Here is a 24,591-nt window from a genome sequence, read left to right as displayed (position 1 = left end):
TACACTCACAAGTACATGTTCAAATTAGAGCAGTCAGAAAACTAAACTGAATCAAGGTATCCTTTCTTCCTTTTAAAAACATTACTTAATACCAACCCCCAGGTTGTGAATTAAATTGTGTGTGTGTGTGTGTGTGTGCATGGCCACTCTGCAAGTTTGCTCTCCTCTGGGAGCACTTTATGTCATTCTGCTTCGTGGAAAGTGCTTTGACTCAGAGAACATTTAGCAGTTAATTCTTTTAAAAAAGTGCTGTTTACCCTTTGTGGCAATATGCAGCTAATTTTGCCCTTTGGGCACAGATGAGTCACAAAGTTAGCAAACGAAAGACTTTTGTTTACTCAGCAACCCTAGAGGTTATCAATACCATTAAGAAAATAAGAGATAAGAAACATTTTGATTTATTGCACACAGGCTCTCTGTACAATGTTAGAATTTATCTGCTTTAAAAAAAAAAGCAAAACAGATATTCCCTGGGAATAAATACTTTGAGATGAAAATAGCCATTATTAGGTGGTTGTTGTTTTCCTAAAGGAAGAATTCTCATTTACCCTAATAAATAAAATCAATCTAACAGCAGTGATCAAGATCAGTATCAAACTAATCAAATAACAGCTTTGGTTTTCTTACTAGGCGAGGCACAAATGTTTTTTTATGGTTCTCCCGATTTCTACATATATATCTCTTAGCTCAACATTTACAGTGAATGAGAAAAGAAATTTTAATAGAACTGTATATGATAAATGTTAACTAACTGGAATTAAAATAAAAGCTTAAAAAACAGTAAGAAGTTATCTGTAAAAATGAATAAACAAAACTGTGTGTATATATATATACACATATAGAATATATTTAGAATATATATATATATATAATATGAAACTCTTGTCCTTCCAAAGTATAAATAATTAAATGTAATGTACAATTTCCAGCTAAGTTGCATCTTTCATATAAAATATTTCACGCCTGAGAATAAACTAATCCAGTTACTTTCAATTCAGTGAAGGAAAATACCAGTCTTGTACTTTCTCTACCAAAAATGCCTTACCTCTTCACTCCTTAAGCCAAATAAATCAAGTGTTCAGTCAAATTAAACATGTGGAAAATGGCATAAAGACCTAACTGAGGGTACCTGGGGGTTTCAATCAGTTAAGCAGCCAACTCTGTATTTCCCCCAGGTCATGAAATCAGGATCTGGGATACAGCCCCTGTAGGACTCCGTGCTCAGCGAGGAATCTGCTTGAGGATTTCTCTCCATCTCCCTCTGCCTCTGCCCCTACCCTTGCTTACACATGTTCTCTCTCTCTCTCTCTCCCAAATAAATAAACCTTAACAAAAAAAAAAGAGAACCAAGATTCAATCAGAATTAAAACTATCTACTGTGCAACCAAGAATAAAGTGAAAATGTAGATATGAAGACAGAGAAATATCTTTAATCCTGTCCTTAATTAATCCTGTGGATTTAACTATTTGGGGGCAAAGGGCAGTTAAGGAGACATAAATAGAAGAGGGAGGAGGAGAAAAAGGAAGGGACAGAGTGAGAGCAAAGTAAGAGAGAGGAAAGAGTATCAGAGAGGAGAAAGAAGGAGGGAGGCAGAAGGAAAGAGAGAGAGAGAGGAAAAGAAAAGAGAAGGTTCTATCTCTCAAAATTATGGAGGGAAAAAATATCTATCCCTTCCACCTCAAAACCCAACTAGCTATTTTCCCTATCTCTTTGGATATAAAAATCTGGTAACAATGCAAGATAAAAACCTGGACCTGCATCTAAGTAAATGTGTTGTGTTCTCTTTCCTCTTAAATAGTTCCCATGGCATTGATAGTGGTGGTGTTGGGGGTATGAGAATGGGAACTATGTAAAAACACAACTGGGAAACAGAGGTCCTGGTTTTCATTCCTGTCTCTGATAGTAGTAAGTGTACAACTCTGGACAAAGTTACCTACATTAGTCTAAGCCCCAATCTCCTTGTTGCTAAAATAACAATGTTAGACAATATCAGGTGCAAAAACACAGTAATCTCTCTTTTCTGGAGCTTCTCTTTAAATAAATATGGAATAAATGCTGTGAGTTCTATGCCACTTAGGATTTTTAAAACTTCAATTAACAGAACACATGACTAAAAGTGCCACAATCAGCAAATGCGTATGATCTGACATCACAAGAAAACTGGAAGTTTCAGCAGAGGTTAATTCAATTGTACAACGACAATGGCATAATCAGGAATTTAGGTGTTTTCCTTCTTTTGCTATCCCATTTTTAGCTTGTCAACCATAGCTCATGATTCCAAGGTGGAAGTAGCAGTTCTGGCAATGATATGTAAATATTGTAATGTTGAACAAAGTAGAATAGTTGCCTACTATGAGCCTTTCTCAGTTAGATATGGACAAATTTTCCAGAAATTTCTCATGGGTGTCCCCTCAGATTCCATTCATCATGGTGCAGTTATATGCCCGTGAATAAAACTGTCGTTGACATAAGGAATGGATGAAGAAAATACCAACTTTCCTGAGAAAATGGAGAGTTATTCTCAAATAAAATTCAGCCAGCATGGAAAAATTAATTAAGGTGAGAGAGTAGATTTAAAAAAAAAAAAAGTGCAACAAAATATATCTTTATCAAAGACAGCAAGTGGTTCCATGCATGGGTAAGTTTAGGGAACCCTGAGCTAAACAGTTACTAAGGAGTCTTCTCATTTACAAGATTTGATTACTATGATTTAAGCAAAGTTAAACGTTCTAGCTTTTGACAATAGTTTATTTAATAGAGATGAAGTGTGAAATTATTATATCACAGTAAGCCAGTTCATTTCAAAAGTGAAAAACCAGCTATACAGAATAACTTCTGCTAAACTTTGAGCCTGAATAGTGGCACAGACATTCAGGAGGACTATCATTCCTCGAGGAGATGTTGATCTACTATAATCTTTATGGAACGTTCTGATCCTATGTATAGGGAAAGAAAATATTTTAAGCTCTACCAAAATCATGGTATGGACAGATAAGTAAAGAATGCTTTTAGAACTGAAGGAATCCTTGAAGAATCTCATTAACTTATAGACACCACAAGGATATGAGTGTAACTACCCACATTTCAGAACCAGCAAACATACAATGTACAATTTGATCCTCCTAGTCTTTGACTTTAGGATCCGAGTACCATCTGAGTACCCCCAGCTTTCTGAGACACACACGATGAAGGTCAGGGCTAGAGTTTGTCTCCCAAGTGGTTTTAACCTAAAAGAATACCATAAACCAAGCAGAGGTGTAGACAGGAGAGCAAAGTCTTTCAAGTATCGCTTTTAGACCAAAAAATTAGTCATTTTTATGTTTCTTTAAACTGTAAACAAATCATCAGTGAAGAAGACTTTTTAACTCTATGTTTCAGAAAAGGGGGCAAATAAACAAGTATATGATTTGGGCCAAATAATTGAATTCTAATGTTATGGTCAGAAATAATGTAGGCAAAATGATCCCACCAACTCTTGACCATGAGAAATCCCAAATATATGTGTCTTCTTTCTATCCCTTGAAATCAGGGCATATTTGATATTTTATATCAAACAGACCTTTATAAATGATACAGAAATCTTCCCTGAAGTCAGTGAAACTCTCTTAGACTTCACCCTAGTAGAGACCATCTGTGTGAAATTACAGATCCACACTTTTCTTTCCTTAAAACAGTAAATTAATAATAAATATCATGATACCATGTAATTGTGTTTAATTTGACACAGGTAACCCTGGGGAATAGCATGGCCTGAGGATTAGGGTGCCAATGCAGAAAACTTAGATTCCAATTATGGATATGTCTGTGTTCTTGGAGAAACATTCAGTCTTTCAAAGATTTTTATTTATTTATTTATTCATGAGAAACACAGAGAAAGAGACAGACATAGGCAGAGGGAGAAGCAGGCTTCCCGGGGGGGGAACCTAATACCAGACTCCATCTCAGGACCCTGGGATCACGACCTGAGCCGAAGGCAATTGCTCAGCCACTGAGCCATCCAGGTATCCCCAACATTTGGTCTTTCAATTCCCTTTGCTTCCATCTATAAAATAAAGATGATATTTGACATAACCTATCAAATTTTAGTACACAGGTGTAATAAGGTGGTAAGTATAGAGAATTTCAAAGACATATTACATGAATTAAGCACAAATCATTTGATAAAGGCTGACTTTTTCTTCTTATATCATCTTTTGCTTTGCAGAAATGGCAGCATTATAGTTATATTTGACCTTTTCTTTGCCCGGTGGGTGTCAGATGAAAATGTAAAAGAAGAACTGATTCAAGGCATCGAAGCAAATAAATCCAGCCAACTGGTCACTTTCCATATTGATTTGAACAGCATTGATATCACAGGTATCTGTGAACATTATTTGATTTCTTTGAATCATTAAACTATGAAATTAAAATTCTAGCTATATACCAGGGAGGCAGTAGGATCATCCTTGACTTTAGGAACATGTCTTATTGCCTGAGGTAGCACATTTACATGAGAAATTCAAAATACAGAGAAACCATATTTGAAGGAAAACATCAGTGAGAAAAAGTTCGTAAAATATCAAAAAGGTTCTGAAAATCCTGGCATACACAAATGTTTATGAGTCTCATCACATTCTTGGCTTTAGTCAAGCTCACCCTGATTTTTCAGAAATAAGTAGCAGTCATTACTTTCTGATAGAGTCATAGACATTATTCAATTACAAAATCAAGTATCAAGCCCACTCTATAGTTAAGAACTTAAAAGAAGGAGGAGGAGGAAATAAAGAGATCAATGAGTTTGATTCATCCCACCTATTTGGTAATAAAAAAAATAAAACCTCATTCTTAAAATAAGTGATTTTAAAATAAGAATAAATCAAAGAGAAAAGAGATAGGGCATCAAAAATAATAGCAAGATAATAAATATCTATCAATGGCTAGGTTATTCTAAATTTTCCATTCTAGTTGTCCTCCATTCAATTCAATTCAACAAACATTTACATTATGTCTTCATTTTGGTTGAAAACAATACTACTGATTGCCAGGTCCATCCAGGTCCATCATTCCTTATCTATAAACCTTAGAGCCAAGTGTGTTTCAGAATCTAAAAACTGTTGGACATTAGAAAGCTAGTCAATATATAAATGCCCACATCAAGTGGAATAAAGGCAAACTTTAATAGACTAACACCAATGTAAGCAGTTTTGCTACAGAATGAGATCAGTCAGTATAGGTTTGTCTCTAAATCAAATGTATAAAAACATGCAGAAGTTTTTTGTTTTGTTTTTTACTTTTACTGAAGTTGCAGACCTGTAGTCGCTTTTCCTTACAGTATTGGTTCATCAAGCACAGTTTTCTTTTCCATTGAGTCTTCTGTTGTATCCTAGGAGAAGGTAAGTAACGCTCTTAAGAGCCTCCTCTACTGATGGCTTTGTTCCCTCTGGCACAGCTGTTGGAGCAGAGACCATTTTAGATCTTTGTCTGATTCAGATGAGCTTAAAAACTACTAGTGTAAGTTAGAACAGGTGCTTTATTTATCGACACATTTAATCCTTACATTAAAGTTACTACTTTGTGTCTTACTACTTTGGGGAGTGTCTTTTACTACTCCCCATTTTACAGATGAGAAGAGCAAAGCACAAATAATTTTGATAAATAGCCTTAAATCACAGTTATTTAGAGTTAGATTGAAGATTCTGACTCAGGTGGTCTGACCCTAATGCTTGTGCTCTTATCTATTATACTAGCCTGTTTACAATGGTTTTATCTTTGAACAGCATTGATTCTTTCTCAATAGTCGTTTTCTTCTAGGAAATTGGTTTCTTACTGTCTTTAGTTGAATATGCATCAGTTTCTGGAGGTTTATTATGGCAAATGAATTAACAGGCAGGCTAAATCTTATTTTCATGACTCCCTACAGTTGGGCTATTTGGGGATGGTTTTAAAAAATATTTATTTATTCAATAAAAGCATGTCCTTGAGTTAACTTAAGATAAATATCATAGATGTGATAAACTATATCACAACATCAACAACTCAAAAATATGCTCTACACCTTGAACTTACATTAATGTACTGAACTATGTTAGGATACATTTATCATGACACCAAGGTTAATTTTAGATATTTAAGTTTAATATTTACTTGTCTCATGTGAATGTTTTAATTTATTACATTTAAAATTGGTTGAAATTTTCATAAATACCTTGGTTTTTATAGAGTTCACAGCTAAATAAAATATAATAAAAAATTAAAATATTAAACTCTTGATGAAAAAATTTTATAAACTTTATTTTGTTACCTTCTTCATCAATAATCTAACATATTTTATTTATGAAGCTGCTATAGATCTTGTAGGAACAAAGCAATGCAGAAAGAAATACTGAAATAAACAACCTAGTTAGAAGAGAATATACCTCTTCACATACTTATCATAAATACAGTTTTAAATAAAAACAAATTGACTAGATGAGGGTTTTTCATAAGGGATGCTTTGGTTTCCTTTATATTTTACATAGTTGTCATATTTTTTTTTATTTTTTTTTTTAATTTATGATAGTCACAGAGAGAGAGAGAGAGAGAGGCGAGCAGAGACACAGGCAGAGGGAGAAGCAGGTTCCATGCACCGGGAGCCCAACGTGGGATTCGATCCCGGGTCTCCAGGATCGCGCCCTGGGCCAAAGGCAGGCGCCAAACCGCTGCGCCACCCAGGGATCCCTAGTTGTCATATTTTTAAAACTATTAAACAATCTAAAGGGTAAAGAAAACAACTGGTTTTTACCTTTATGTGAAAAGCACTTTATATTTAAACAGGACTTGATTCTCAGTAGATATTATTATGTACAAGTTTATTTTAACATCTTCTATATATTTCAGTGCAAAACCATTCATTCTAAGTTTGACAATCTAGTGTGCAATGTTATATTAGTTGTCTTAAATATAAATTATCCCATGTAACTATGATGAATAGATATTTTTCTTAAGTGAGTAAAACAAAGCAAACTTTCTGTACAGGTAAATTTTACAGAGAGAACATAGAGATTCTGGAAATTCATCAAATGTATTGCAATCAAATAATAATAGAAACATCCAACATGAGCTAGGATAAAAATGGGAATTCTAAAAGATCAGATGCCCTTTGAATGATATTCAAACTGCACTCACTGTTTTGTAATATATTTGTGTCATAATCTCAAACTTCAAATCTACTTTATTCCAGCATCTTTGGAGAATTTCTCTACAGTTAGTCCTGCAACGACTTCAGGTCAGTACTTATGGCATTTTCAAAAAGTATAAGTTGGTGATCATCAAACTGCATGACATTAGGGAAAAAGGTTTTTTTTTTTTTCCAAAGCCCTATCTGCGATATTATTCTTCATATTACAATGTAAGAAGTTTACATTTGTTTAAGAATAATTTAATTTAGGGATGCCTGAGTGACTCAGAGGTTGAGCGTCTGCCTTTGGCCCAGGGCGTGATCCTGGAGTCCTGGGATCGAGCTCTACATCAGGCTTCCTGCATGGAGCTTGCTTCTCCCTCTGCCTGTGTCTCTGCCTCTCTCTGTGTGTCTCTCATGAATAAATAAGTAAAATCTTAAAAAAAAAAAAAACAGAACAATTTATAATCTTGTAGATTTTATAGTGCCTCGTTACACATGCCAAGGACATGCATTTCCAATTTAAATTTTCTTTTCATATTTTAAACTCTATATATGTTCACATACATGTATGGTGTGTGTTCACATACATGTATGGTGAGCATGTGTATGTGTGTAAGCGTGAGTATGTATAGCATCCTAAAATGTGGCTCTTATCCTGTAGCCTTGGAGATGAACCCATAACATTTGTAAGATCAATGGGAATAAAGAAAAAAAAGTTTTAAAGATAATCAAATGATGACTTTCAGAACTCATTCTTAAGAAAGAAGAATCCAAAGCTTAATGTTAACTTTGCTCTATTCCTGCATTTCCTTATCCCATCTTTCTAACTACGCTTAGCTATTACTGCTCATAAAATTTAGAATTTCACTTTGTCTCACCAAGATCACATCATTACCAAAAGTTGCTTTGGGAAATTATCAAAAATTCTAAAATTAACCTAACCTATCACAAAATGTAATATTATTATATTGCAGAAAAATAATTTAAATTGAAGTCAGGAACCCTAAACATCAATCCTGACTCTGCCAACTACCAGAAACATGGAGCACATCTCTTTATTCCTTTGAAAATCTTCACATAAATCGCAAATAATATTTTTTTCTGAATATTTCAGTCATGCCAAATTTCAAATTTACGTATAAATTATTTTTAAATTATAAATTCTTATAAAATTATAAAGATAGTACTTTTGGTATTATCTATTATTGTGACCATTTTTATAATATTTGAAAGATCTACATTTTATTAAAATATCTGCCTGGGCCAGGTACTATACTTTACCAGTTGTTGCCCCCATTTAATTCTCAGAATGATCCTGTAGAGTGGTAATATTTTTTTCCACTTAAAAAGAAAAAAATAATAAGCAATGTGCCCAGAGTCACACAGCTATTAAGTGTCAAACTCAAAAATTAAAAGTAATTCCTTTGTATTCCAAAGCCATTATCTAAGCATATCCCAAACTTCTTTTTCAAATAACATCGGGTTAACCTAAAACATTTAAGTTTACAGCCATTAAGAAATTAATGAATCTTCATGTTTAGTAATTGACCATTGAATAACATCATCTTCTTAGAAAGTAAATGACTTAAAATCTAAAAACCTCTGCTCTACAATTCTAAAAATTTAAGAAAACATAAAAGATTTATTCTTAGAGGCAGATACAAATGACATATTCTTAAGTCAATGGATAATCATAATTCACAGGTTAGGGGCTTAGTTACCTGTGTGGCTTAGTCAGTTAAGTGTCTGCCTTTGGCTTAGATCACGATCCTAGGGTCCTGGGATGGACCTTCACATCAGACTTCCTGCTCCGCGGGAATTTGCTTCTACCTCTCCCTCTGTTCCTCCCTTCACTCATGCTCTCTTTCTCTCCCAAATAAGTAAATAAATATTTTTTAAAATAAAAACTCTCAGGTTAAATATTAAGCAGAGAAAATATACAATAAAGTCCTAAGAATCAGTTTAAAAAGGTAATAATTATCTTAATGTCATTTATTTTTACAGAAAAGCTAACAACCAGCACTCCTCTGACAACTCCAGGTCAGTTTTAACAATTTTACTTATACCTTTTCAAAAAGTTTTCACTTATTTTTTATTTTAGGCTCTTGAGAATTCTCTGCTAACACAGCAGTTAATATTGCTCCTATTTTATGGATAAGAAAATTGAAGCATAAAAGTTTGCAGCTTTAGCCTAACATTGCGCCAAAAGTGAGCAATGTATTCAAGGCTAATGCCTGGATTAGCTAACCTCACTCCAGTCCTCTGGCTAGAACCCTGGTTATTATCTGTTGCTAAGAATGCCACCAATAGAATCAAAATGTTTGCCAGAAGAGATGTAGTTTTCATCAGATGTGGGGGTTGGGTTTTTTTCTCTAATTATCCTGTCTGCATACAAGGTAGAAATGCTTGCTTTCTCAATCCAATATGTGCTGCCAAACCAGCACTGAAATAGCCTTGAATTCACTCATTCAACAAGTTTTCATTAAGTGGCTTCTTTGTGCTAACTCCCAGTATGTATCTTTGATGTGCCAGTTTCTCTGGATTCCAGGTAATTGTCTACTGTGCTTTTGTCTATCTGCTTGCCAACTAAATTGCCTTTTCTGGTCCTAACTTAATCTTGATGTTGAATGGCCTGGATGTGTCCTTCATCTCTTCAGAAAAACTCCATAAAGGCAATATTATATAGATCTTCAGGTCCTAAAATAATACTGCCATTTTTATATTATTAGAATCCATATCAAATATTATATACATACAAGGAGAGAACATTTGTAAAACCATAAATGCCCTTTTGAGTAAAACTTAATAATTCTTGAATAAAATAGTTGGCATTATGTTTGAAAAGGAAAGCGATACATAAATCATTCATCAAAATTCTTTATAAATCAATCCAATACACTTCCAAATCTGCAGAGATTGTTTATGGTAGGAAAAGGCTGCCCGGGGTTATGTTTAGGTTTTAACCCATACAGCAATCCAGCATACTAATAAATAAAACTGTTCTTTATCTCACAGTCTCCTCTCCAAGATGGTAAATTATTTACAGCATTTAAAACCACCTTTCAACACACTTTCAAAAAAAAAAAATGCTTCTATAATTGATAATGGCTAATTCCTTCAGTCTAAAAATAAGCTGAAAAAAGTGATTTTAATGTATTTTGAGAAATATCTTTCTAAAGCTTTGAAACTCAGCAACATATATCCAAATTATTGCCTGTTTTCTATTTATCTATTACTTCATTGAGTGATTCATATAAACCACAGGATCTAAGACACTTTCAGTGTATAAAATGTCCTAAGAGAAATACGTGCAATGACTTAGAGGAGGAAAAATCGGTGTCAAAGCAAGAAAGTCTTGGACTTAAAAAGTAAATAGTTCTCTCTTACTTTTCTGAGGACAAACTTGTCAAAAATGTAAGAAGTGACTGAACTTTATTATGCCAGTTTCCTCTGGCCAAAGGAGATGGAGAATGGGTGACAAAGAGTGTGAGAGGGGTACTTTATCCATACTTTGCTCTCATGGGAAGTGAAGCAAAAATCTCCTTTTTTACATGTAAGCTACAAGGATGGGATATGTATACATTTAGCTCTATCTTTTACACTTTAGGTATTTGGTATGTAAATTGAAGACTCAAAACAACATACAAGTCTCTATCATCAAAAAAAGCATAGTCAAATCCATCATTAACTAATTCCACCAATCACTCTATATGTGGTGTTTGGCAAGCTACCCAGTCTTTTTTAACGTTAGATTAAAATACATACCTTAGAGAGTGATCATAAGATTAAAAAATAATACAGAGACCACTGCACCGTCTCAATTTGTGATTGCCACAGAGTTAGACTCCTTCTTTCTTTTCCCTTCTGACTTATACAGGAAAAAAAAGCACAGTTTGGGTGCACGTTTTTTTTTTTAATTTTAGGAATATTTCAAAAATGAAACTAAGGTTAAACAAGACAAGTGTACTTGATGATGTTCACTTAAATCTGATAATCTATTTGACTTAAAAAAAAAACTCCTCCGTTTTTGAAGCTTTCCTTTTATTGGACACTGTATTGAATTACCTTAATCAATCCTCAAAGAATTATAATAAGGAAAGGAAATGGAAAAATCTCATATTTCCTCTTTTATTGGATCCATGAGTCCCCAGTCATCCTTCCCATTTTTCCCCCTCTCCTACAGCAAGATACTATAGATTTATAGAGGGGAACAAGGCAATTAAAACCGCAGTTTCCAAGCAGTAATTTATTATGAATATGCCTTTCAGGGGTGTTAAGTTTATTCTCATCTTTATATGCCTGGAAGACAGAGTTTGAGAAAAATCAACAAATGCATGCATCATATACCTGGCATTAGTACTGTTATAAACTCTGCCAAAGAGAATCTTTGTATGATAGCAGGTACAAAGTCCATGAGGATTATGTTCTATTGTTCAACTGCCTTTGTTGCCAATTACTGTAAAGTTTTATTAACCCATTTGGAATACGAGAGGAGGGAGATGGGGACTTGGGTTGAATTACACTGATTGATTTCTTGGCTGCTACAGAGTGCCAAGAGGGGCTGTTTTGGGCAATTGTTCAAATGCTTGAAGGATTTCTAGAATATAGCTTGTTCTAGTCTTTTGTTGTTTCCTATGTAGGCAATGATTGCAGAAAAACAAAAGTTTCACTATTATGGGCTTTCTCAATTTCAGACAAAATGCAATCTTGCTCCAATACTACTATGTGGAGGGACTTAGGGATTGAAGAAAAGGAATTGGCTGATTTAGTGAAGAACATGAAATTGGGTCAAGAGAAGCCAAGGTGGAATTATGCTCTTCAGTTGAATTGCCCAAGGACTGAAACACAGGGACTTTATTGAACACCAAATGTATTATAATTTTATTTTTCTTTTTCTACATTTGAAAGAACAGCATGTACATTGCTAAACACACTCCTCTAATTTAAAACATCCTTATGCACATGATATCAGAACTGTTTGAGTATCTTTCCACTGTAATTTCATTTGGACTGACCAGACATAGTCTTGCTAAAAAGTTGAAATTAGTTAGATCAAAGTTGATAAGAATTTCTGTAGGGTGATATTTATTTTCCCAATAGAGTGTAGAGAAATAAACTTAGTCGATAAAGGCAGGCATTCATAAATTCAAACTCTACTTTCACTGCTAAGTATGCTATAAGGATGTGGGACTTAATTTGTCTCACAAAGCTTGGTCCACCAAGTATTATTATTTCTGTGTGAATAATAGAAAAAATAAAATGTGAGATTTCCAAAACACGATTTGCAAATTATTATTTGTAAGTAACACTCTTTGTAACTGATTTGGAAGGGGAAAAAATGGATTTCTGTCTTTTTATCCTCTTTGAAGCCTAGCACAGAGCCAGCACTAAGTATGCACCGGAAATTCTTTACCACAAATTCACCAAAAATTGTTGTGACTTTGGATCATTCTGGAGCAATCACATTGAGTTGATGCTGAATCTTTCATGATATAAATATGAATGGATAATTAAAACCTTCTATTTGCAGAATCTCAAATAATAGTAATTTCCTGGTAGGTTTTCACAAAATGCCAAAGAATTAATAACCCAAAGATAAAATACCGTATAGATATAAAAATACATGCACACCCTTTTCCCCTGCTCAAGATAACATTAATTAATATTCAGGCAATTTGTTCAGCTTCTGATAAACAAAACCAATTATTCTGCTCTCTCTGCACATTTCTTTAAATACAATTACTTAACTCTTTTCCTAGAAATTCCCTATTGAGAAGTACAGTACAGTCTTCTAAGAGAAGGAGAAATACCAGAGCAAGAATTAGGGAGTTAAATGGCAAATAGAATAATACACAGTTGAAGAACTCTAATTTTAAGAATGGAAGGTCCTTTTTAAAAATTGGCAGCTGGCTAATTTCTGTAACAGGTAATGTTTCAATGAATGATTTTGTTGGAAATTGTCATCAGATGTTTTTGTATGTAAGGAGATGAAAGGAAGACAGGAGACAAGGTAAAAAGGCAGTCTGATAAAATCTCCAGATGTACTCTCCTAAAGTAACAATTACATTTATATTTTCCATACCGGTTTCAATATGGAGAACTTCTCTTTCTTCATGGACTAAGGTAGCTGAGGAGTGTTTATGAAATAGTCTGAAAGAATAAAGTACAACCCAAACTGTAGTACCTAGTATTTCCAACTTTAAATCAAAATATTACAACTAAAACAAAATAAATAAATAAATAAATAAATAAATAAATAAATAAATAAATCAATCGAAATGCTTCAAGTTAGAGTCATTTTCTAATTCCACTAGGGGTTCCTCTTATACCTACTATCATGATTAATTACCATGAATAAATTCCACTGCCCACTCCAAAAGCATGGGCATCATGAATCCCCCTTTCCATCCTCTTGGTCAGGGGCACATCTAGTCACTAAAATTTATCTATTATATTGGTAAAATATCAATTGAGTCCATGCCCCATCTCCTCTAGCAGTTGAAATTCCAACCCTTATCCACTAGTAAAAACTAGTGAGAGTTCAATCCTTATTCACTTCCAGTTTAATCGTAAAAATAGCTTCTTAGCTTTTCTCCTTATTCTACATGATTCTCCACTTGGTTCCAAAGTTGCCTTCACAAAACATGGGCTGATCATACCACACATATATATAAAAACTTTTAATGCCATTGCCTATAGAAAAAAATATTTCTAACATTTTACAAAAATAAAAAATTCTCCTACACTTGACACCAAACTCACTTCCTGCCATTGCCTTTACAAACATCCTACCATCCAGATAAGTTATACTCATCTGCTTTCTGTATATGAATGTGCTCTTGTCACATCACTATATATGAGTTCCATACATCCCTCTCTCTCTTCCTGGTACATTTCTAAGCATCCTTCAAAATCTAGCTTATAAGAAGATGTTTTCAATTTTTGACTCAAAAGAAAACTAATTGTCCAGTCCTTGGTGTTCTCATAGCACTTTTTTATACTTCTTAAAAAAAAAAAATGGTAATGAACCAGTCTTTCACTAAACTCCAGGCTTCATGAGAATAGAGGTCTTTGTCTTATTCATCCTTTTATCTCCATTCCTTAAAAATGTTTGACACAAATAAATAGATAATAAACAATTGTGGAGTGAATAATCATTAATAAGATCAAAAGATCCCAATTGGTACATTCTTCTAGTGTGGTTTTGAGGTTCAATCTGTAGAGTTCAGTAGGGCAACAGATAGACATGTGAAGCATCATGAAGTGCAGTTCCCATGAGAAGCATTAGGATGGGCAAAATTATACATATTCCTTGCTATATCTCCAAATCATTTAAATGTTGAATATTTAGAATTCTATTAACTGCTGTTAAAACTAGACATAGATTTTGTAGCATAATTTTTTTGTTATTTATTTAGCAAGCATTTATGGAATACTATCAACACTATACCTTCAATGGATTAGAGATTCAATGATTAAGGACTCTGGATAAATATTTCATATATATCAACAGCTGTAATATGCTTTTGGGTCTATTCAGTACCAGTTTTACCACTTTAATTATCTTAAATGGTGTGGCCTGTCCTTTAGAAATGGCTCTGATCTTTATCATGTCCTATTTTAAATATTAGGTGATCTATGATTTTCCCAATGGTTTATATCCATTTTAATTAGAACCAATTATAAAAATCTAACTTAGTTGACTATATGCCCAGAAACCCTGTCCATAGATGCTCCTAATTAGGTATTACCTTAGTAGATTAACTGACACAAGCACTTTTATTTTCCCAATTAATTTCATTGAGCATAAGGAGAAATTTCAGAATCAAATATATTTTTAAGCTCCAGCAGATGGCAGTGCAGTGCAGAATATGCCATTTTTAAAAAACCCACACTTAAATTTTCCAAGTTAATTTCTAGAAGTAAAATGTGTTTCTTGGTGCATCACTGTATGTAGGCACATGGAAGAGAGCAGCAGATGAAGGACAAGACAGGCTAAAAAGAGAAAATTGATCAGATTCTGGTCCAAGTATGGCATAGAAGTCTCCAGGAGAATGTTTGCATCTTTCCCACTAAGAATTTCTGACCCAAGAAGCAAAGAAATACTGAATGGAAATAGCGATTGGGTTTGTCCACTGCTCAATGTAGCCAGGCACTGGAAATTTTAAGTGATTTATTCTACTATAAAATGACTTTTGCTGACAAATTTTGCTCTACAGAAAGCAAACTTTGACTTCAGCCCCCATATTTCCAGTAAGAAGTTTATAAATAAATGAAGTGGTTACTGGATACTGCAGATGATGTGAGAAAGATTCCAATAAATTGCCCCACATAACACATGTAAATAGTCCTACAATGTGTAAACATTAGAAGCCAAATGTCCAAACTGTAGTATTGATTTATCAAGGTTAAAATCAACAAAGTAAACATTCATATTTAACATCTCTGAGCAATATATATCTTCTTTTCAAAATTTGAAATTCTAAACTTTTACAAGTGACTAATTAATTAAATGAAATAAAGTTTTACATTGGAAATTGAAATATACGTTTGTAAGAAAAGACCTAAATGACAATACATCATAAATATCCAAACATTGTACATATGGTTGGAAATTAAATTTACTATGCAAGAAACTTATAAATTCTGTCTTTTATTTTTCTAAAGGAAATGTCTCTATAGAATGTCCGCCTGATTCAAGTCCTTGTGCTGATGCTCTAACGTGTATAGCAATTGATTTATTTTGTGATGGAGAATTAAACTGTCCAGATGGTTCTGATGAAGACAACAACACTTGTGGTATGTAATGCCCCCCACATTTTCTCTCCCCACTGCCTTTCATCCCCTCCCTCACTGTGTATACACACAGACACACACACACACACACACACACACACACACACACCTCAGATACCAGAAACTACTGGAGAATGAGATATCTCAATACTCATGATTATAATGTAATACAGAACCTAAAAATTAATTATATTAATGTTTTCCTGAACTATATTATACAATATTAAGCATTAATTAATTAAGAGGAATTCTATTTGATGGCTATGGAAAGAATGCTGTCTTTAATGTCCATTAAAAGTGAGGTAAGAGAATGTTATTTTTTTCATGCCTTATTAAACTATTCCAAACTATTATGAATTTCAATGCTCTTTCATGTTTCATTATACTATAATATCAATAATATCAATCTCTTTTTGCCATTTCAGTGACCCCTCACTCTGTAATTGCCACTCTTTAATTTTGATTGTTGCATTTATTTGCCTTTTGACATAGAGGCAACAAATAGGCAAAAAGGTATATTTGAGTTGCAGTTCTATGAATAATAGAAACCAGTTATAAATAAAATCTTGTCTTAGGAATAAAATAATCCATTCTTTATTTGTAAATTTTGGCATCTGTTTAAGTGTTAATATTATTATTAATTATTGTTATTATTATTTCACACTTAAGTAGTACTCTAGCCAAACATGACTTTAAGTGATTTAAATATCTTTACTCTTTGACTTACTTTATTTTATAGTTGGGTAACATATATATGAAAGATTATCACATGACTATAAATATAGATTGATAAACAAGGTGAATAACTATTTGAATAACGAACTTATAATTTGTTATTCTTAAAGAATAATTTGTTCTTAAAGAATTAAACATTAAGCATGAGTTAAACAAATTTTTGGCATGGTTTATGATCAATCTTAAAACTGACAGCAGCACAGTCAGTTCCTGAAATGAATAAAGGTTATAGTCACAATTTGCTACACTTTGCTCTTCTATTTTTGCTGCACTTTGTTCTTCTTGCTTGATATTAATTGAAGATGAATGCTCCAATAACAACCACAGCTTAGTAAGTTACCTAACCACTTGGTACTTAAAAAGACAGGCAGTCGGCCTGTTTTCCAGGACCAACTCAAAAAAAGGCAACTTGACTAAAGAGGCTTCTACTAAGTAATCCCAATTCAAATGTTCTTTGATAAAATTCAAACCTTCAAAGTTTAACTAAATACTTTGAAGTGCACTCAGAGCATATTGGAAGAAAGTGCAGGCTACAGAATATTTTTTAATCTATTTTATATAACTAAGTTACTCAAAGAAGAAGAAAGCAACATTCTTTTTAGCTATGGTTTTCAGGCAGTTTCCAAAACCTTTTCAGGGAGAACATGATACAAGTGTGCCATCATGAGGTAATAAGGGTGATGTTGCTTAATATTTCAAGAAGAAAAATGTATGCCAAAGCTAGACACATAGCTTTCAGCCTATATAAAGATTATCGATAAACTTGAAGGGGGAGGAGGGTATGCAAGGTGAATTGAACAATCAGAAAATGTACCATACCTATTATTTGGTCTTTACTGTCATGAAGTTAATAATGTTCATGGTAAAGTCATATCAGTGCATTTCCAAAAATAACCATAGAAGTATCATGTAAATGTAGTAGTTTGTCCTAAAATAAGTCATAAGGCCATGAATTCTTTTTCTGAGTGAGCATGGACTAATGGCATAAGCCTCAGTATTAGAACTGAATTCATTCTTTAAATTTGCTTTAAAGACACAATCAAATTGCATTTTTAGTTTTCAATATCATGGAGTTTTGTGTTAATTGAAACTTAGTCTCAGGGATCCCTAGGTAGCTCAGCGGTTTAGCGCCTACCTTTGGCCCAGGGCGCGATCCTGGGGTCCCCGGGTCGAGTCCCGCATTGGGCTCCCTGCATGGAGCCTACTTCTCTCTCTGCCTCTCTCTCTGTCTCTCTCTTTCTCTTTCTCTCTCTCTCTCTCTCTGTCATGAATAAATAAATACATAAATCTTAAAAAAAAAGAAACTTACTCTCAACTAATCATCCATGTCACGAAATTTCTTGAGTCTCTAGATCCTCATCTTTCATTTTTCTTGGTTCTCTTCATTATTTGTATTTTAAAATTAGCATCGTATTTATCTTTGAAAATAAATTTAGTGCTTGCTTCGGCAGCACATATACTAAAATTGGAACGATACAACGAGAAGATTAGCATGGCCCCTGCGCAAGGATGAAAATAAATTTAAAGCCTTGTGAATAAATGTGGACAACTCCATCAAGTAATCTGTCTTTATCCAGCTAGGATTCAGGCCTATAATTTGTTTTATTCATCATTCACCATTAGTGATGGTGAGCCCAAAAGCCCAGTACACTTCTCTTCGACTTGAATTTGAACTTCTGGTAGCATAATTTCTACATGAAAACTTGTATCCATTAATCTAAATTCACAAAAAAATTAATTTAAAAGTATTTTTTCTATATGAAATTGACCCTTGTGCTCTCTCTCTCTCTCTTTCTTCTCCAGCTGTGAGCTCTAATTCTAGTGTGTTATTAATAGAGTCCCATTAATGTTGACTTCCTCACATAGCTTCCTTTTTTAGCCTTTAGTTATTTAGGTTTTATGCAACTTATAGCTGACGATAGCTGAACGAAGACTTCTTTAAATTGTTTTTCTCTTCTGATTAGAATGGCGTCAGCAGGAAAGTTCACTTTAGCTGACCTATGAGAAGGAAAGATACTGACTCACAGCCTTTAGACCAATGTTCAGACCTATTTGGAAGTTGTCAACTATCTCTTTAGATTGTTTGCATGCCTCTATGTGCACACTAGACCTTGGTGGATGGGCATAGATCATGTTTGTTTTATGTATCCTTGAGAATTTAAGAACCTAAGCAAACACACAACTAATAAATATTCAGCCAGCAGAGGGAGCTCCCAGTAGGTTCTAAGAGCGTCACTTTAAGGAATCCTCTCCCAATACAGGCAACATTTCAGAGAGCTCAGTAAATGCCTGATATTATTTGACAGGCTCATTTATCTCCCATTCAGGATTTTTTCTCATGCTGGACTGTAAAACACTATGTAATCTAAAAAGTTATAATCTTGGACACTCAGTAATCCTACTTATCCATGCCTAGGTTAGGTCTATCTTTCTGAAAGGCTATCCTGCTTCATTGTCTTGTGCAAAATTAGGTTCTCCAAAAACATCCTGATATTAAATGAAAGAATGTATGAGAAAGCCCCTAGAACAAGGGGCTGTATCTTGAAATAATAATTTTGGCATTCTGAGCTATGCTATTGTAAGTAGTTCAATACTATTGTAATTTTATTTTAAATGCCTTCAGGAATATTCTTCTTAAAAATCCTTTTATCCTCACATGCAAGAATTCCCCAATGGCCCTTTAGAGCAAAACTTGACATGCAGATTATTCATTCCCACTAAAACTCAGCAACTCCATAGACAACTGGAAAAATTGATCATACTTTTTAGGATAGGCTAAATACTATGGTAAACAATCTTAGCAATTTAAGACAATAACAATTTACTTATCATGTCATGGTCCAAGGAAGAGGGCAAAGGGCCACACTCTGTGCAGGCATTCAGGATGCCACCTCCTTCACTGTCCCTAGTGCTTTGCATCCTTTGCAACCCACTGACAGACAAGGGAAGAATGTCATAGAAGGTCTTTTTAGAAATCACATCTGGAAATAAACACAGTTACTTCCATAATAGTTTAATGGCCAGGATCAGACACCTGGCCCCATTTATGGAAGTGCAGCCTAGTGATGTGCCCACAAGGGACTGGGAAAACCTACAACAATCCTGCCATCAGGGACATAACTCAAGTTTTTGGAAAACACAGACCTGTTGATACTTCCCCCAAAAGATATAGTGAATGGGTGTGAAGAAGTGAAGAATTACTGAAAGTTATCAGATTTGCAAATTGGCTTTATAAATTCTTAAACCAGTCTTGGTTTGTTCCCTTTAATTCTATTCTTTTAGCTTTCTCCTATTTGTTGTAGAATGCTATCGCAAATGTGATCTATTCTAATTTTAAGAACAACAAAAATGACTGAATTTTTTATAATTTCCTGTTTCTTGGGGCATTGGGTGGCTCAGTCGGTTAAGTGTCTGCCTTTGGCTCAGGTCATGATCTCAGGGTCCTGGGATCCAGCCCTGAGTCAGCTCCCTGCTCAGCAGGGAGTCTGTTTCTCCCTCTCCCTCTATCCCTCCCCATCCCCCTCATCTCAAATAAATGAATAAAATATTTTTTTAATTTCCTGTTTTTTCTTTTATTTACAATTCTATACACACATTCTCCCCTACCCCCTACATGAGCTTTTCATTTCAGAGTGGATGATAACATCACGATATGTCTATATATTGAAGTATCAGGCAGTAGAGCCCTGAATGCTCAGTAGTAAGATGGCCTGGCTCTGAATTGTCACTAAGAAGCTGGAAGAATGTTTGCTAGTTACTTAACCTCTTTGTGCCTCACTTTCCTCACTTATAACTTTATAAGATGGTTGTGGAGATTACACTAATACATCCATAATAACTTCAGAACAGTAGCCTGCACGTAGTGAACATTCTATTAATGCTAGCAGTTATGTTAAAATATAACTGGCAGGATTGATTGGTCCACCTCATTAGATGTAAACTATTTACAAGAGCATGGACTTTCTTGCACTGTCTATAATCTTGAAGTCCATATGTTCTTTCCACAGATTAAAAGATTCCATATATCACCTAAAATATAAACAGACAGTATTTTTACTTTTATAACATTGATTAACGTTATTTCTTTTTACAACTAGAAAATTACTTAATTCTGCATTTAAAAAATCACACATTTTACTACTTATCTTCAAATCATACAATTTCTCCTTAACTGTCCTTGTTTGCTCAAGGAAGTATTATACACAAGGAGATTCAGTTCTCTCAACAAGCCATGATACTTTCCACTTCCTTTCCCAGATCTGTGGTAGATTTTTCAGTGCTTAATCCTTTGGCTTGGATTTTCTTTTCTGTTTTCAGTTTTTGTTGTTATTTATCTGTTGTTTTGTTTTTTGTCTTCTGCTGAGAATCACACTATTCAGTCATAATAAATTCCTAAGTCACTATTTTTAAATAAACTTGAATCTTACAGTTCACAATTTTACAGTCTCACAATCACAAAGTGATTTCTTATGCTTTTTTAAAAATACCAAAAATAGGAAAATGCCAACCAACACCAAAAGAATTTTACAAAGATTTCTATATATTTACTTTTCAACTTTTTCTTTTGTCCACATAAAATAGTTGATGTCATATAATAGCTTGTATTTTATAACTTGACAGAATGTTGTATGATGTTACATGAAATTTTCCATCCATCCATTTAGGATTAGCTTATTCTAGCTCTCAGATTTCAAAAGCAGTAATGTAATGTTAAAAATTTCTTTAATCTCCCTACCCTCAATCAGTACTTCTGGTCTACAAGGAATGAACGACCTACCAAGAGGAAAAGGACACATTCTAGGAGTAGTTATCTTAGAATATGGTGTCAAGAGAATCAAGTAACTAAGTATATAGAAAATCTAAGAAAAATCAAAGATTGTGAAAATAAAGTGGTTTTTTTAACACATAATATACATAGTAACTGTAACGGGGACACAAAAACTAGTGAGGCATGGCTCCAGGTTAATACCCTGTAAGATTTTAAACTATTTGGAAATGATTCAGATATACGTTAAAGACAACTAATAATACATGACATTAAAGAGAAATATATGAAGTAAATATGCTACAAGAATTAAAAGAGGGGATCCCTGAGTGGCGCAGCGGTTTGGCGCCTGCCTTCGGCCCAGGGCTCGATCCTGGAGACCTGGGATCGAATCCCACGTCGGGCTCCCAGTGCATGGAGCCTGCTTCTCCATCTACCTATGTCTCTGCCTCTCTCTCTCACTGTGTGCTTATCATAAATAAATAAAATTAAATTAAAAAAAAAGAATTAAAAGAGCAAACTGAGTAATCAAGAAAAGCAAAAAGACATATTCAGGAATATTAAAAGAAGCTAGCTAATTCCTACAAAAGAAGCAAGAAGCTTAAAAGATGGTGGAATAGTTTGGATGATGGAATTCACTATAGGCCACTGGCACCACACATATCATTTGCCTCGCCATGTTCTGATCATTTTCCGGAGGACATAGCATGTAATGCACATATTTGAAATTCACCTTTACTGTATTTAATAGGGGAAATAAGACAAAAAATAGTAGCCATTTGTCTGAATTGGAAGTTTATAATTCAAATACATTCATTTATTTCCTTAAAAATATGAAAAAAATACTAAGAATGCAGCTTAGGTATGAGTATTAGAAATACAATGTCTTTCTAAAGGAATCTATGAAGGGTTATGTACAGGTATTTGAAAATAAGAGTCGACTTTAAACATGAGAGATGATCTACTCCCATTTGATCATTTCAGTTTTGTACAATGGCCTCATACAGATCCAGTTATGAATGTTCAGTGTTCATTAGCCAATTCAAATCCCATTTCATTTGAGAAAATTTTCTGAGATTGTTTTTTGTCTAACATCAATTCCCATGTTTTTCACAGCCACAGCTTGTGACGGAAAATTTTTGTTGACTGGATCTTCTGGGTCCTTCCAGGCTGCTCATTACCCAAAGCCTTCTAAATCAAGTGTTGTTTGCCAGTGGATTATACGGTAATATATCATCTTCTATTCCCTATTATTAAGTCATAACATCTTTCTCTGATACAGTAACTCCTACCACCTTCAGTAGTCTGTAGTTTAACTATCATTTTCACTGGTTATGAAGCAAAGTCTTCCCAACTGATAACTTGTCCAAGAAGTTTCTCTCTCACTCTTCACCTATAAAAAGGTGTTCTGTCCTATTGATAATACTGTCTAATAAATGGGGCCACCGTTGGGCTCTGCAGCAAATTTTTCCCCCTATGACTGGCACAGATGAAGTGTTGCCAAGGTGAACAGCACATATTTATACCTATCTGTATATTACAAGATATAATATTCCCCATCACTTGCATTCTGGCCACAGGGGAGTTCCTTTCTCATTATGCCAGCATCTGTGTGAAAATCTCCTCTGATGTGATTTGGTCATAGCATATTAAGAGCTGGGGACACCCTCTATACACATTCTTTTTTGCCATATCTTGAATAACACTAAATCAGTTACCATGTATTTGATCTTCAAGCTCTTAATTCAATTCACTAATTCAATCATTGTGATGATCCAAATAATCAAGCTGCTGAAGGTTGATAAATCTTGATGTTTATCTAAAGCCTTTTTCACACAGGAGTAGTACCTGATGTTCCTCCCCCATATTCCAAAGGAAAATTATTGGTACTTAAATAAATAAAAGTAATACTGAAATAAACTCATCACAACTTTTTTTTTTATTTTTTAAGTACAGGACTTGTCATGGTTTCAAATAAGTTAAAAAGGAGTATAAATCTCAAAAAAAGAAAAAAATCATCTTAAGTAACTAATCATTTTCCTCCATAGAACATATAGAATAAATATTCTATGGAATACTCTGTGATAAATGACATTTTAGTTAGTCCATTTCTCTTAACAACTGGATGGGATTATGGTTTTCCAATCCAACCCACTATATGATAGTTTTAATCATTCTGATGATTCACTAGAAAACCAGGGAAATCAAGACAACACCTGATTAAAGAAGGTTATAAGGCAGTGTCAAACAAGTTCTTTCCAACCATATGATAGAAATGGTCCCATAAAGATGCACAGTGTTGTTTATTTGTGGAGACATCTCAGAGATGAGGTGGGATATGAAGGGATTATTGTTCTAAACACATTTACTTGACATTATTCAGGGAAAGAAGAACATCCTGTTCTCTTTAAATAATTTCTATTTTGGCGCTCAACCACATGTAAGTTAAGTTTTCATGCTCTAGACAATATGTTACTTGTGTGCCAAAGACAAGATTTTGTATTAAAAATGGTAGCTCACTTGTCAAGTGAAGAATTCAACGATTTGGAGGTGTATTATTTCCAATATCACATCAAATTTAAAAAGAAGCAGGGCAGCCCCGGTGGCGCAGCGGTTTTGCGCCGCCTGCAGCTGAGGGCGTGATCCTGGAGACTCTGGATCGAGTCCCATGTCAGGCTCTCTGTATGATGCCTGCTTCTCCCTCTGCCTGTGTCTCTGCCAATCTCTCTCTCTGTCTCTATGAATAAGTAAATAAAATCTTTTAAAAAAATTAAAAAGAAGCATTTATAAATGGCTATTCGCATTGTTCATAAGTAAAATGAAAAACAGTCTATTCCTTACTTAAAATGTCAGCTGAAAGCTTTAGAAAAATCTTAAATTACTTCATCTGAAAATGGAAAGAACATGAATTCTAAATTACTTCTTTCAATATTTGGAATTTCATCAATAGCAAATAAAAATAATTTAATTGTTAAATCTACTGCTTAATAAAGCTAGGTCAAATTTATAGAAGAATTTATAAGCAGGACACAACAAACTTTTGCCATAATAGTAGTGTCATTTATGTAATAATCACACTATATTAATTAAATTCACCAGTAATACAGAAATGATTTGTAAAACCAAATAATCCAAATATTACCCTAAACACAGTAC

General features: G+C 34.0%; 1 protein-coding gene and 1 non-coding gene across 3 annotated transcripts in view; both read left to right on the top strand.

The window, feature by feature from the left end:
* TMPRSS15 (transmembrane serine protease 15) overlaps positions 1–24,591 on the top strand; it is a 118,046-nt gene that overhangs the window by 6,227 nt on the left and 87,228 nt on the right. The window contains exons 4-8 of one of the 2 annotated variants that reach the window (XM_077878861.1): positions 4,206–4,357; positions 7,200–7,244; positions 9,144–9,179; positions 15,807–15,938; positions 22,552–22,660. In XM_077878861.1, coding sequence (XP_077734987.1) covers positions 4,206–4,357; positions 7,200–7,244; positions 9,144–9,179; positions 15,807–15,938; positions 22,552–22,660 — 474 coding nt within the window. The remainder of the gene's footprint in view (positions 1–4,205; positions 4,358–7,199; positions 7,245–9,143; positions 9,180–15,806; positions 15,939–22,551; positions 22,661–24,591) is intronic. The other variant, XM_077878862.1, reaches the window with a different exon arrangement.
* On the top strand, positions 18,106–18,214 carry LOC144302116 (U6 spliceosomal RNA). The gene has a single exon (XR_013368993.1). It is a non-coding gene; the product is annotated as a U6 spliceosomal RNA (small nuclear RNA).

Source organism: Canis aureus, chromosome 30 (genome assembly GCF_053574225.1).
Source record: "Canis aureus isolate CA01 chromosome 30, VMU_Caureus_v.1.0, whole genome shotgun sequence".
Taxonomy (NCBI): Eukaryota; Metazoa; Chordata; class Mammalia; order Carnivora; family Canidae; genus Canis; species Canis aureus.
The sequence above is the reverse complement of the archived record's forward strand: the minus strand, read 5'-3'. Positions and strand labels throughout refer to the sequence as shown.